This window comes from Somniosus microcephalus, unplaced genomic scaffold, assembly GCF_052327205.1.
Source record: "Somniosus microcephalus isolate GS21.2 unplaced genomic scaffold, FLI_Smic_1.0 scaffold218, whole genome shotgun sequence".
In the NCBI taxonomy this organism is placed as follows: domain Eukaryota; kingdom Metazoa; phylum Chordata; class Chondrichthyes; order Squaliformes; family Somniosidae; genus Somniosus; species Somniosus microcephalus.
In genome coordinates, this window is record NW_028225405.1 from 338,686 (window position 1) to 353,352 (window position 14,667).

The following is a 14,667-nucleotide window of genomic DNA, read 5'->3' on the forward strand; positions in this document are numbered from 1 at the left end:
AAGAGTTTTAAAAGCTCCGGGAGTCTGAAGGGACACCAGCTTGTTCACACTGATGAGAGACCATTCACCTGCTCCGAATGTGGGAAGGGATTCACTCAGTCATTCAACCTCCTGTCACACCAGCGAGTTCACACTGGGGAGAGCCCGTTCACCTGCTCCATGTGTGGGAAGGGATTCACTCATTCATCCAACCTCCTGTCACACCAGCGAGTTCACACTGGGGAGAGACCATTCACCTGCTCCATGTGTGGGAAGGGATTCACTCATTCATCCACCATGCAGACACACCAGCTTGTTCACACTGACGAGAGACCCTTTAAATGTTCTGACTGTGGGAAGAGTTTTAAAAGCTCCGCGGAGCTCAAGCGACACCGGCTCCTCCACACTGGAGAGAGGCCATTCACCTGCTCCATGTGTGGGAAGGGATTCACTCTGTCATCCACCCTCCTGTCACACCAGCTTGTTCACACTGACGAGAGACCCTTTAAATGTTCTGACTGTGGGAAGAGCTTTAAATGCTCCCGGGAGCTGAAGAAACACCAGCGTGTTCACACTGACAAGAGACCCTTTAAATGTTCTGACTGTGGGAAGAGCTTTAAAAGCTCCGGGGATCTGAAGGAACACCAGCGAGTTCACACTGACGAGAGACCGTTTCAGTGTTCTGACTGTGGGAAGAGCTTTAAAAGCTCCGGGGATCTGAAGGAACACCAGCGAGTTCACACTGACGAGAGACCGTTTCAGTGTTCTGACTGTGGGAAGAGCTTTAAAAGCTCCGGGGATCTGAAGGAACACCAGCGAGTTCACACTGACGCGAGACCCTTTAAATGTTCTGACTGTGGGAAGAGCTTTAAAAGCTCTACGAGCCTTAAGAGACACCAACGTGTTCACACTGATCATCGAATCTAACAGCACAGAAGGAGGTGATTCGGCCCATCCTGTCTGTGCCGGCTCTTTGAAAGAGCTGTCCAATTTAGTCCCAAACCCCAGCTTTATCCCCAGAACTCTGCAAACTAGTCCTCTTCAACTATACGTCCAATTACCGTTTGAAAGTTCCTGTAGAACCTGATTCCAGCATCCTTTCAGATGGTGCGTTCCAGATCTTAACAACCCTCTGTGTGAAAACAATTCTCCTCATTTCCCTCTAGTTCTTTTAGCAACTATTTTAAAGCTGTGACCTTTGGTTACCGACCCACTTGCCAGAGTGAACAGTTTCTCCCTACTTGCTCGATCAAAAGCCCCTCATTATTTTGAACACCTCTATTTGGCCTCCTCTTAACCTTCTCTGCTCTAAGAGGAACAATCCCAGCTTCTCCAATCTCTCCACATAACTGAAGTCCCTCATCCCTGGTACAATCCTGGTCAACCTCCTCTGTACCCTCTCCAAGGCCTTGACATCCTTCCTAAAGTGTGGTGCCCAGAACTGTACACAAGACTCCAGCTGAGGCCAAAACCCTGCAGCTGCACAAAACCCTGGTTAGACCACACCTGGAGCACTGTGAGCAGTTCTGGGCACCACACCTTAGGAAGGATATATTGGCCTTGGAGGGAGTGCAGCGTAGGTTTACCAGAATGATACCCGGACTCCAAGGGTTAAGTTACGAGGAGAGATTACACAAATTAGTGTTGTAGTCCCTAGAATTTAGAAAGTTAAGGGGTGATCTGATCGAAGTTTTCAGGATATTAAGGGGAACAGATAGGGTAGATAGAGAGAAACTATTTCTGCTGGTTGGGGATTCTAGGATTAGGGGCACAGTCTAAAAATTAGAGCCAGACCTTTCAGGAGTGAAATTAGGAAACACTTCTACACACAAAGGGTGGTAGAACTTTGGAACTCCCTTCCACAAACAGCAATTGATGCTCGATCAATTGTTAATTTCAAATCTGAGATTGATAGGTTTTTGTTACTCAAAGGTATTAAGGGATATGGGCCAAAGGCGGGTGTATGGAGTTAGATCGCAGATCAGCCATGATCTCATTGAATGGCGGAACAGGCTCGAGGGGCTGAATGGCCTCCTCCTGTCCTATATTTCTCACTAGTGATTTGTAAAGGTTTAGTGTAACTTCCTTGTTTTTGTTTTCAATGGCCCTATTTACAAAGCCAAGTATCCCACACACTTTCTGAACCGCCTCACCAACTTGCCGCGGCACTTTCAAAGATTTGTGATTATGGACCCCCAGGTCCCTCTGCTCTTGCACCCCCTCAAAATAGTCCCATTTAGATTATACGGCCTCTCCCTGTTGTTTCTCCCAAAGTGCATCACTTCACACTTATCCTCATTTAATTTCATCTGCCTTGTGTCTGCTCATTTCACAGTCTGTCTCTGTCCTTCTGAAGTCTGCTACTACTATGCTCACTATTTACTAAGTTGCCAAGTTTTGTATCATCTGTAAATTTCAAACTTGTACACCTATACCCAAGTCCAGGTCAGTTATATATAACAAGAAAAGCAATGGTCCTAATCCCGACCCCTGGGGGACCCACTGCATACTTCCCTCCAGTCAGAAAAACATCCCTCAGCGCTGCTCACTGTCTCCTATCCCTCGGCCAATTATATACCCAAATTACCATCAGCCCTTTAATACCATGTGCTTCTCTTTTCCGAGTAGGTCTCTTGTGTGGTACTTTATCAAATGCCTTTTGAAAGTCCATAAGAACATAAGAAATAGGAGCAGGAGTGGGCCATACGGCCCCTCGAGCCTGCTCCGCCATTCAATAAGATCATGGCTGATCAACCTCAACTCCACATTCCCGCCCGATCTCCATATCCCTTGATTCCTCTAGAGTCCAACAATCTATCGATCTCAGCCTTGAATATACTCAAAGACTCAGCATTCACAGCCCTCTGGGGCAGAGAATTCCAAAGATTCACAACCCTCTGAGTGAAGAAATTCCTCCTCATCTCGGTCTTAAATGGCCAACCCCTTATCCTGAGACTGTGACCCCTAGTTCTAGACACTCCAGCCAGGGGAAACAACCTCTCAGCATCTACCCTGTCAATCCCCTTCAGAATCTTGTATGTTTCAATGAGATCACCTCTCATTCTTCTAAACTCCAGAGAGTATCGGCCCATTCTACACAATCTCTCATCATAGGACAGCCCTCTCATCCCAGGAATCAATCTAGTGAACCTTTGTTGCACCGCCTCCAAGGCAAGTATATCCTTCCTTAGATAAGGAGACCAAAACTGTGCCCAGTACTCCAGGTGTGGTCTCACCAAGGCCCTGTACAATTGGAGGAAGACTTCCTTACTCTTATACTCCAACCCCCTTGCAATAAAGGCCAACATACCACTTGCCTTCCTTATTGCTTGCTGTACCTGCATGCTAGCTTTCTGTGTTTCTTGCACGAGGACACCCAAATCTCTCTGAACACCAACATTTGAAAGTTTCTCACCATTTAAAAAAGATTCTGTTTTTCTATTCTTCCTACCAAAGTGAATAACCTCACATTTCCCTACATTATACTCCATCTGCCACCTTACTGCCCACTCACTTAGTCTATCTATATCCCTTTACAGACTCTCTGTGTTCTCCTCACAGCTTACTGTCCCACCTAGCTTTGTATCATCAGCAAACTTGGATACATGACACTCGGTCCCTTCATCTAGGTCATTAATATAGATTGTAAATAGCTGAGGCCCCAACACTGATCCTTGTGGCACCCCACTAGTTACAGCCTGCCAACCTGAAAAAGATCCATTTATCCCTACTCTCTGTTTTCTGCCTGTTAACCAATCCTCTATCCATGCTACTATATTACCCCCAACCCCGTGAGCCCTAATCTTGTGTAATAATCTTTTATGTGGCACCTTGTCGAATGCCCTTTGGAAATCCAAATATACTACATCCACTGGTTCCCCTTTATCTACCCTGCTAGTTACATCCTCAGATAACTCTAATAAATGTGTCAAACACGATTTCCCTTCCATAAAACCATGTTTACTCTGCCTAATCATGTTAGGATTTTCTAAGTGCCCTGATACAACTTCCGTAACAATGGATTCCAGCATTTTCCCAACGACTGATTTCAGGCTAACTGGCCCGTCGTTCCCTGTTTTTTCTCTCCCTCCTTCCTTGAATAGCGGTGTTACATTTGCGACCTTCCAATCCGCTGGGACCATTCTAGAATCTCGGGAATCTTGGAAGATCAAAACCAATGTATCCACTATCTCTTCAGCCACCTCTTTTAGAACCCTAGGATGTAGGCCGTCAGGCCCAGGGGATTTGTCGGCTTTTAGTCCCATTAGTTTCTCTAGTACTTTACATTAAGTTCCTCACCCTCATTAAACCCTCGGTTCCCCACCATCTTTGGTTTGCTTTTGTGTCTTCTACTGTGAAGAGATACAAAATATTTGTTTTAACGTTTCTGCCATTTCCTTATTCCCCATAATAATTTCTCCTGTCTCTACCTCTAAGGGACCAACGTTGTCAGCTGTGGCTCAGTGGGCAGCTCACTCGCCTCTGGGTCAAAGGGTGGTGGGTTCAAGTCCCACTCCAGAGACTCGAGCACATAAAGCTAGGCTGACACTCCAGTGCAGTGCTGAGGGAGTGCTGCACTATCGGAGGGGCCGTCTTTCAGATGCGACGTTAAACCGAGGCCCCGTCTGCTCTCTCGGGTGGATGTAAAAGATCCCATGGCAGTATTTTGAAGAAGAGCAGGGGAGTTATCCTCGCTGTCCTGGCCAATATTTATCCCTCAACCAACATAACAAAACCGACTATCTGGTCATTATCACATTGCTGTTTGTGGGAGCTTGCTGAGTGAAAATTGGCTGCTGCACTTCCCACATTACAACAGTGACTACACTTCAAAAGGTAAAGCGCTTTGAGACGTCCAGTGGTCATGAATGGCGCTATAGAAATGCAAGTCTTCCTTTACTTTTGCTACTCTCTTCCTTTTTGATGCTTTTGATTTAATGATTAAACATTTAATAAATTATTGCAGTGACAAAGGCTGTCTGTGAAACTGGAGGAAATTTGTCTTTAAATAATCTTTTAAAAAACTTTTTTAAATGTAAGATTGAACATTTTATTTACAGTGAATGACATTTTCAGAGCTCAGGTCTCAGCTCTTTGTACAAAGTCACAAGCCCTCATGCTTACAAGGCAGGGGTCCCAGTCTCTACAAGCTTCTTGGTCGTCTTCACTTGTTCATCCGGATAATGGGTCTCCCGGAATTCACACAGATGAGGGTCGGCGCTCCCAGTGGAGAGTTTGTGCAGATCCAGCAGACTCTGGTTGACATTCTTCTCCATCTGCAGGGCTCTCTGCATCGCCGAGCGGAGTCTCTCGCTCTCCCGGCCGAACAAGTGGACTGTAAAGAAACTTAAAAACTTAAATTAATTTTTAAAACTTATTAAATTAAATTCACCCCGGCCAGGGTGACAATGCACTCCAGTCCCCGCGGCGCCCACCGGTCTCGGAAGGTCTCAAGTGTGCCGGCGGACACCGCGTGCTCCATCTCCAGGGCCACCCGGGCGTGAACATGGCCGCGGAAGAGAGGCAGGCAATCAGGCCGAAGGACCCCCTCGACCGCCCGCTGCCTGGACCTGTTTATGGCCACTTTCACCAGGCCCAGTCCTATGAGGAGGTCCTCCGCCCTGCCCGCTCCCCTCCGCACCGGGTGACCAAAGATCAGGAGTGTGGGACTGAAGTGCAGCCAAAGATCGAGGAGCAGCCCCTTCAAATAGCGAAAGAGGGGCTGCAGCCTCTCACATTTGGTATAAACGTGGAACACTGACTCCTCCAGGCCGCAGAAAAGGCAGGCGGCCTGGGAGTCCATGAACCAACTTAAAATCTTATTGCACGGGACTGCTCCGTGCAACACCCTCCAGGCCAAGTCCCCAATAGATAAAGGGAAGACTCCTGCATAGAGAGCCCTCCATTGGGGACCTCCACCTCTGCCAGATGGCAAGATAGCACGCCAAGGTGTGTACGGATGGCAGACGAAGATGACAAAGTGGAGAGTGTGCAGGAGCAGCCTGTACAGGAAACCCCTTCGTGCAGAACTAAAAGGCATGGAGGGCATTTCCCCGAGACGGCTCAAGTTGTGAGGCGTCGGTTCCGAGAGGGGTTTAAGGGCCGCGCGCCGATAAGGAATTCCATCCGAAAGGGGGTCAGTTTGGGCGGGATTGCCCCACGTGCTTGAACCTCCTCGATACACATAGTGGAGTCGGGGCCCAGTGCTGCTTTCAGCGTCTCGATGGCTTTGGCCGTGAGCCGGACATTGGCCTAAGACCGGCGCTGCACCAGCTCCTCTGGCGCCATCCAGCCCGCTCCTCCACCATCGAGCAGGTCCCCGACTCTAGTCACCTTGCCAGGCACAGCCCCGCCCTCCGCCAGCCGCCCGATCCGGCGGTCCTGGAGGTGCAGATTCCTGAGCAGCGGCTTCCGAAGGACGACCACCACTCCTGACGGGGGAGAACTCCACCTGGAGGCAACGCTGTTCCAGACCCACAGCATTTCCTGGTAGAAGACAGGCAGCTCCTGCAGGTAGGCACGCATATGGCCCAATTCCACAAACAGGAGCTGCGTGTCGTAGTTGAGGCCATGCAGCTGGCAGAAGTAATACGTCGCCAGCGCACACCATCTGGTAGGATTCTCGACGTACAGGTATCTCTGCAGGGTCCGAAGACGGAAAGTCGCAGCCTGGGTGCGAAGGCACACCAGCGCCTGACCGCCCTCCCTAAGCGGGAGATTCAGAACCGCGGCAGAGACCCAGTGCTTCCCTTTGTCCCAGAAGAAGTCGATGAGCTTCTTCTGCATCTTGGCGACAAACGCAGGGGGCGGGATCAAAGTGACCAACCGGTACCACAACATGGCGGCCACCAGCTGGTTTATGACCAGCGCTCGACCCCTGTAGGCCAACACTCGGAGCAGTCCTGTCTAGCGTCCTAGGCGAGCGGTGACTTTGGCCTATAGCTATTGCCAGATTGCCAGCCAGGTGTCCATGGCAGGGCTAAGGTAGACTCCCAAGTAGAGGAGGTGCATGGTGCTCCAGGCAAAGGGCCTGAACTCTTCCGGCAGTGAGTCCACCCACCACTGACCCACCTGGAGCCCGGAGCATTTCTCCCAGTTGATCCTGGAGGAGGATGCGTCCGAGTAAATCTGCTGGCATTGTCGCACCCCCTCCGCAAGTCGACGGGGTCCGTGACCATGAGGAACACGTCATCGGCGTAAGCCGAGAGGACGAACTCCACACCCGGCCCTTGAAGAGCCAGTCCCGTCAACCTCTTCCACAAGAGGCACAGGAAAGGCTCCACGCAGACGACGTATAACTGACCGGACATGGGGCATCCCTGACGCACCACCTCCCGAAGCAAAGGGGCGCCGTCAAGGACCCGTTAACTTTAATCAGACACTCCGCAGCAGCATACTACCACTGTGCTAAATGGGACAGATTTCGAACAGATCTGGCAACTCAAACTGGACATCCATGAGGCGCTGTGGGCCATCAGCAGCAGCAGAATTGTATTCAACCACAATCTGTAACCTCATGGTCCGGCATATCCCTCACTCTACCATTACCATCAAGCCGGGTGATCAACCCTGGTTTAACGAAGAGTGCAGGAGAGCATGCCGGGAACAGCACCAGGCATACCGAAAAATGAGGTGTCAATCTGGTGAGGCTACAACACAGGACTACTTGCATGCCAAACAATGGAAGCAACATGCGATAGACAGAGCTAAGCGATCTCACAACCATCGGATCAAACCAAAGCTCTGCAGTCCTGCCACATCCAGTCGTGAGTGGTGGTGGACAATTAAACAGTTAACAGGAGGAGGAGGCTCCAAAAATATCCCCATCCTCAATGATGGTGGAGCCCAGCACGTGAGTGCAAAAGACAAGGCTGAAGCATTTGCAACTATCTTCAGCCAGAAGTGCCGAGTGGATGATCCATCTCGGCCTCCTCCTGAGGTCCCCAGCATCACAGATGCCAGTCTTCAGCCCATTCAATTCACTCCACGTGATGTCAAGAAACAGCTGAAGACACTGGATACTGCAAAGGCTATGGGCCCTGACAACATTCTGGCAATAGTACTGAAGACTTGTGCTCCAGAACGAGCTGCGCCGCTAGCCAAGCTGTTCCAGTACAGCTACAACACTGGCATCTACCCAGCAATGTGGAAAATTGCCCAAGTATGTCCTGTCTACAAAAAGCAGGACAAATCCGACCCGGCCAATTGCCGTCCCATCAGTCTATTCTCAATCATCAGCAAAGTGATGGAAGGTGTCGTCGACAGTGCCATCAAGCGGCACTTACTCAGCAATAACCTGCTAACTGACGCCCAGTTTGGGTTCCGCCAGGGCCACTCAGCTCCTGACCTCATTACAGCCTTGGTCCAAACATGGACAAAAGAGCTGAACTCAAGAGGTGAGGTGAGAGTGACTGCCCTTGACATCAAGGCAGCATTTGATCGAGTGTGGCATCAAGGAGCCCTAGCAAAACTGAAGTCAATGGGAATCAAGGGAAAAACTCTCCATTGGTTGGAATCATACCTAGCACAAAGGAAGTTGGCTGTGGTTGTTGGAGGTCATTCATCTCAATCACATGACATCACTGCAGGAGTTCCTCAGGGCAGTGTCCTAGGCCCAACCATCTTCAGCTGTTTCATCAATGACCTTCCCTCCATCATAAGGTCAGAAGTGGGGATGTTCGCTGATGATTGCACACTGTTCAGCACCATTCGAGACTCGTCGGATACTGACGCAGTCTATGTCCATATGCAGCAAGACCTGGACAACATTCAGACTTGGGCTGACAAGTGGCAAGTAACATTCGCACCACACAAGTGCCAGGCAATGACCATCTCCAACAAGCGAGACTCTAACCATCTCCCCTTGACATTCAATGGCATTACCATCGCTGAATCCCCCACTATCAACATCCTGGGGATTACCATTGGTCAGAAACTGAACTGGACCAGCCATATAAATACTGTGGCTACAAGAGCAGGCCAGAGGCTGGGAATTCTGCGGCGAGTGTCTCACCTCCTGACTCCCCAAAGCCTTTCCACCATCTACGAGGCACAAGTCAGGAGTGTGATGGAATACTCTCCACTTGCCTGGATGAGTGCAGCTCCAACAACACTCAAGAAACCCAACACCATTCAGGATAAAGCAGCCCGCTTGATTGGCACTCCATCCACCACCTTCAACATTCACTCCCTCCACCACCGGCGCACTGTGGCTGCAGTGTGTACCATCTACAAGATGCACTGGAGCAACTCGCCAAAGCTCCTTCAACAGCACCTTCCAAACTCGCGACCTCTACCACTTAGAAGGACAAGGGCAGCAGACGCATGGGAACATCACCACCTACAAGTTCCCCTCCAAGCCACACACCATCCTGACTTGGACCTGTATCGCCGTTCCTTCACTGTCGCTGGGCCAAAATCCTGGAACTCCCTTCCTAACAGCATTGTGGGTGTACCTACACCATATGGACTGCAGCGGTTCAAGAAGGCGGCTCACCACCATCTTCTCAAGGGCAATTAGGGATGGGCACTAAATGCAGGCCTAGCCAGCGACGCCCACATCCCATCAATGAATAATAAAAAAAAAGTTTAATGTCAGTGGTGGGTGAACGACTAGAGATCATTGTCAAGGACAAAATTAATTCTCACTTGGAGAAGCATGGGTTAATAAAGGACAGCCAGTATGGATTTGTTAAAGGTAAATTGGGGGCAAAGTATTAACGTGGATAGAGAACTGGCTGGCGGATAGAAAACAGAGAGTTGGAATAAACGGCTCGTTTTCGGAGTGGCAGGCAGTGACCAGCGGGGTGCCGCAAGGATCTGTCCTGGGACCCCAGCTGTTCACAATATATATAAATGATCTGGATCAGGGAATTGGATGCAATATTTCCAAATTCGCTGATGACACTAAACTAGGAGGAGGGGTGGGCTCTGATGAGGATGTCAGGAGGCTACAGTGCGATTTGGACAGGTTGGGGGAATGGGCGGATACGTGGCAGATGCACTATAATGTGGATAAATGCGAGGTTATCCACTTTGGGGGTAAAAACAGGAGGGTAGATTATTATCTAAATGGCAATAGATTGGGAGATGGAGAAGTGCAGAGGGACCTGGGTGTTCTTGTGCACCAGTCACTGAAGGAGAGCATGCAGGTGCAACAGGCGATTAAGAAGGCAAATGGTATGTTGGCCTTCATATCAAGGGGGTTCGAGTATAGGAATAGGGATACCTTACTACAGCTGTACAAGGTGCTGGTGAGACTGCATCTGGAGTATTGTGTACAGTTTTGGTCGCCCCATCTGCGGAAGGATGTTCTTGCCATGGAAAGAGTGCAACGGCAATTCACCAGGCTGATACCTGGAATGGCGGGAATGACCTACGAAGAGAGATTAAATAGTTTGGGCTTGTACTCACTGGAGTTTAGAAGATTGAGAGGGGATCTCATCGAAACATATAAAATTATGGCAGGCCTGGACAGGCTGAATTCAGAGAGAATGTTTCCAATGGCAGGGGAGCACAGAACCAGGGGCCACAGTCTAAAAATAGCGGGCAAATCATTTAAAACAGAGATGAGGAAGAATTTCTTCACTCAAAGAGTGGTGAGCCTGTGGAATTCCCTGCCACAGAGGGCTGTGAAGGCTAATTCAATAAATATTTTCAAGAGAGAATTGGATATATTTCTGAAGGCTAAGGGGATTAAGGGTTACGGAGAAAAGGCGGGGACGGGGTACTGAACTGGTAAGATCAGCTATGATCTCATTGAATGGCGGAGCAGGCTCGAAGGGCCGAATGGCCTACTCCTGTTCCTATCTCTATGTATCTATGTAAATCGTGTCTGACTAACCTGATTGAGTTTTTTGATGAAGTAACAGAGGGTTGATGAAGGTATTGCAGTAGATGTTACATATATGGACTTTCAAAAGGCATTTGATAAAGTACCACATAAGAGAATTTTTCAGAGAGTAGAAGCACATGGTATTAAAGGGCTGATGGTAATTTGGGTATATAATTGGCTGAGGGATAGGAGACAGTCAGCGGTGCTGAGGGATGTTTTTCTGACTGGAGGGAAGTATGCAGTGGGTTCCCCCAGGGGTCGGGATTAGGACCATTGCTTTTCTTGTTATATATAACTGACCTGGACTTGGGTATAGGTGTACAATTTCAAAGTTTATGGACGATACAAAACTTGGCAACTTAGTAAATAGTGAGCATAGTAGTAGCAGACTTCAGAAGGACAGAGACAGACTGTGAAATGAGCAGACACAAGGCAGATAAAATTAAATGAGGATAAGTGTGAAGTGATGCACTTTGGGAGAAACAACAGGGAGAGGCCGTATAATCTAAATGGGACTATTTTGAGGGGGTGCAAGAGCAGAGGGACCTGGGGGTCCCTCTTCACAAATCTTTGAAATTGCCATGGCAAGTTGGTGAGGCGGTTCAGAAAGTGTATGGGATACTTGGCTTTGTAAATAGTGCCATTGAAAACAAAAACAAGGAAGTTACACTAAACCTTTACAAATCACTAGTGAGAAACATAGGACAGGAGGAGGCCATTCAGCCCCTCGAGCCTGCTCCGCCATTCAATGAGATCATGGCTGATCTGCGATCTAACTCCATACACCCGCCTTTGGCCCATATCCCTTAATACCTTTGGGTAACAAAAACCTATCAATCTCAGATTTAAAATTAACAATTGATCGAGCATCAATTGCCATTTGCGGAAGGAAGTTCCAAACTTCTACCATCCTTTGTGTGTAGAAGTGTTTCCTAATTTCACTCCTGAAAGGTCTGGCTCTAATTTTAGACTCTGCCCCCTAGTCCTAGACTGCCCAACCAGCAGAAATAGTTTCTCTCTATCGACCCTATCTGTTCCCCTTAATATCCTGAAAACTTCGATCAGATCACGCCTTAACTTTCTAAATTCTAGGGACTACAACTCTAATTTGTATAATCTCTCTTCGTAACTTAACCATTGGCGTCCGGGTATCATTCTGGTAAACCTACGCTGCACTCCCTCCAAGGCAAATATATCCTTCCTAGGCTGTGATGCCCAGAACTGCTCACAGTGCTCCAGGTGTGGTCTAACCAGGGTTTTGTACAGCTGCATGGTTTTGGCCTCAGCTGGAATATTGTGTACAGTTCTGGGCACCACACTTTAGGAAGGATGTCAAGGCCTTGGACAGAGGAGGTTGACCAGGATGGTACCATAGATGAGGGACTTCAGTTATGTGGAGAGACTGGAGAAGCTGAGATTGTTCTCCTTAGAGCAGAGACGGTTAAGAGGAGACCAAATAGAGGTGTTCAAAATGATGAGGGGTTTTGATCGAGTAAGTAAGAACAAATTGTTCACTCTGGCAAGTGGGTCGGTAACCAAAGGTCACAGATTTAAAATAGTTGCTAAAACAACTGGAGGGAAATGAGGAGAATTGTTTTCACACAGAGGGTTGTTAAGATCTGGAACGCACCATCTGAAAGGATGTTGGAATCAGGTTCCACAGGAACTTTCAAACAGTAATTGGACGTATAGTTGAAGAGGACTAATTAGCAGAATTCTGGGGATAAAGCTGGGGTGTGGGACTAAATTGGACAGCTCTTTCAAAGAGCCGGCACAGACACGATGGGCCGAATCACCTCCTTCTGTGCTGTTAGATTCTATGATCAGTGTGAAGACGCTGGTGTCTCTTAAACTCTTCAAGCTTTTAAAGCTCTTCCCACAGTCAGAACATTTCACGGATCTCTCGTCAGTGTGAACAAGCTGGTGTGCCAGCAGGTTGGAGGACCGAGTGAATCCCTTCCCACACACAGTGCAGGTGAACAGTCTCTCCCCAGTGTGAAATCGTTGGTGTCCATTCAGCTCCCGGGAGCATTTAAAGCTTTTCCCACAGTCAGAACATTTAAAGGGTCTCTCGTCAGTGTGAGCAAGCTGGTGTCTCAGCAGGGTGGATGAACCAGTGAATCCCTTCCCACACACGGAGCAGGTGAACGGCCTCTCCCCAGTGTGAACTCGCTGGTGTATCTGGAGCTTGGATGACTCTGCAAATCCCTTCCCACACACGGAGCATGTGAACGGCCTCTCCCCGGTGTGACTGCGTCGATGAGATTCCAGCTGGGATGGGCAATTGTATCCCTTCCCACAGTCCCCACATTTCCACCATTTCTCCGTGGTGTGGGTGTCCTTGCGTTTCTCCAGGTTGGATGATCAGTTGAAGCCTCGTCCACACACAGAACACGTGTACGGTTTCTCCCCGCTGTAAATGGTGCGATGTTTTTTCAGGCTGTGTAACTGGTTAAACCTCTTTCCACAGTCAGTGCACTGGAACATTCACTCAGGTGTGTGTTTTCCAGTCACACGGATGTTTGAAATCTTTTCCCACAGACAGAAGAGACAAACATTTGTCCTTCCATATTCAAAGGTCAGTGATATTCAGGTCCTGATGAATGGAGTGACTCTGTTAGATCTTGATGTGATGTTTGGTTTGAGTTTCCCGTCTGTAAATCCTGCCCTTCTCACACCCTGTAAAAGGAGTTTACAAAAGTCATCACTGTAAATACAGGATAGAAATTTAAAACAGACAATTCTAGTTTCTGTGGAACATTCTTTCCTCTCTTGTTCCCCCAAAGCTGTAAATCCCCGTCCCACACACTCTCCCTCCTCCCTGTGCTGAAATCCAAACCCATCGCACCATCTCCAACTTTTCTTTCCTCCACTCCCAGTTTTCCTCCTCCCTCTACTCTGGTTGGGTTCAGTTCTACACCCGCTGTGTGCAGAGTGAGAATAAAATCAATGAGTGAATGATTGTCTCTCCTGGTCACGGGGACCCAGAAGCCCCGCCCACATCATGTTCCTGTACCAAGATGGCCATGCATGCACCATGCTGCAGGTGGAACTGGTCTACATAAGAACATAAGAACATAAGATATAGGAGCAGGAGTAGGCCAATCGGCCCCTCGAGCCTGCTCCACCATTCAATAAGATCATGGCTGATCTGATCCTAACCGCCAATCCACTATCACAGAACCATCTCCCGAATCTAACAGAATTAGACACATGAAATAGGAGCAGGATCAGGCTACATGGCCCCTGGGCCCGCTCCGCTACCCACAGGGCCATGACCGATCCGAACCTAGACTCATGTCCAAATTCCTGCCCGCTCCCCGTAACCCTTAATTCCCTTTACTTCTAGGAAACTGTCTATTTCTGTTTTAAATTTATGTAATGATGTAGCTTCTACAGCTTTTTGGGGCAGCATATTCCATGGACCTACCACCCTCTGAGTGAAGTAGTTCCTCCTCATCTCAGTTTTGAAAGAGCAGCCCCTTATTCTAAGACTATGCCCCCTAGTTCTAGTTTCACCCATCATCGGAAACATCCTCCCCGCATCCACCCGATCCAACCCCTTCACAATCTTATATGTTTCAATAAGATCGCCTCTCATTCTTCTGAACTCCAATGAGTAGAGTCCCAATCTACTCAACCTCTCCTCATATGTCCATCCCCTCATCCCCGGGATTAACCGAGTGAACCTTCTTTGTACTGACTCGAGAACAAGTATGTCTTTTCTTAAGTATGGACACCAAAACTGTATGCAGTATTCCAGGTGCAGTCTCACCAATACCTTGTACAACTGAAGCAATACCTCCCTATTTTTATATTCTATCCCCCTAGCAATGAAAGCCAACATTCCATTG

The 14,667-nt window shown here is 48.5% G+C and overlaps 1 protein-coding gene across 1 annotated transcript; it reads right to left on the reverse strand.

Annotated features, from left to right (window-relative positions):
- Positions 1 to 5,004: 5,004 nt before the first annotated feature.
- LOC147082041 (uncharacterized) lies at positions 5,005 to 13,841 on the reverse strand. Its single transcript, XM_085980507.1, has 3 exons — positions 13,830 to 13,841; positions 12,444 to 13,162; positions 5,005 to 5,314 (listed from the first exon to the last, which is right to left on the reverse strand). Exons 1-2 carry the CDS (start codon positions 13,839 to 13,841, stop codon positions 12,464 to 12,466), a joined length of 711 nt encoding a protein of 236 aa, XP_085836633.1. The 3' UTR covers positions 5,005 to 5,314; positions 12,444 to 12,463.
- Positions 13,842 to 14,667: the final 826 nt, after the last annotated feature.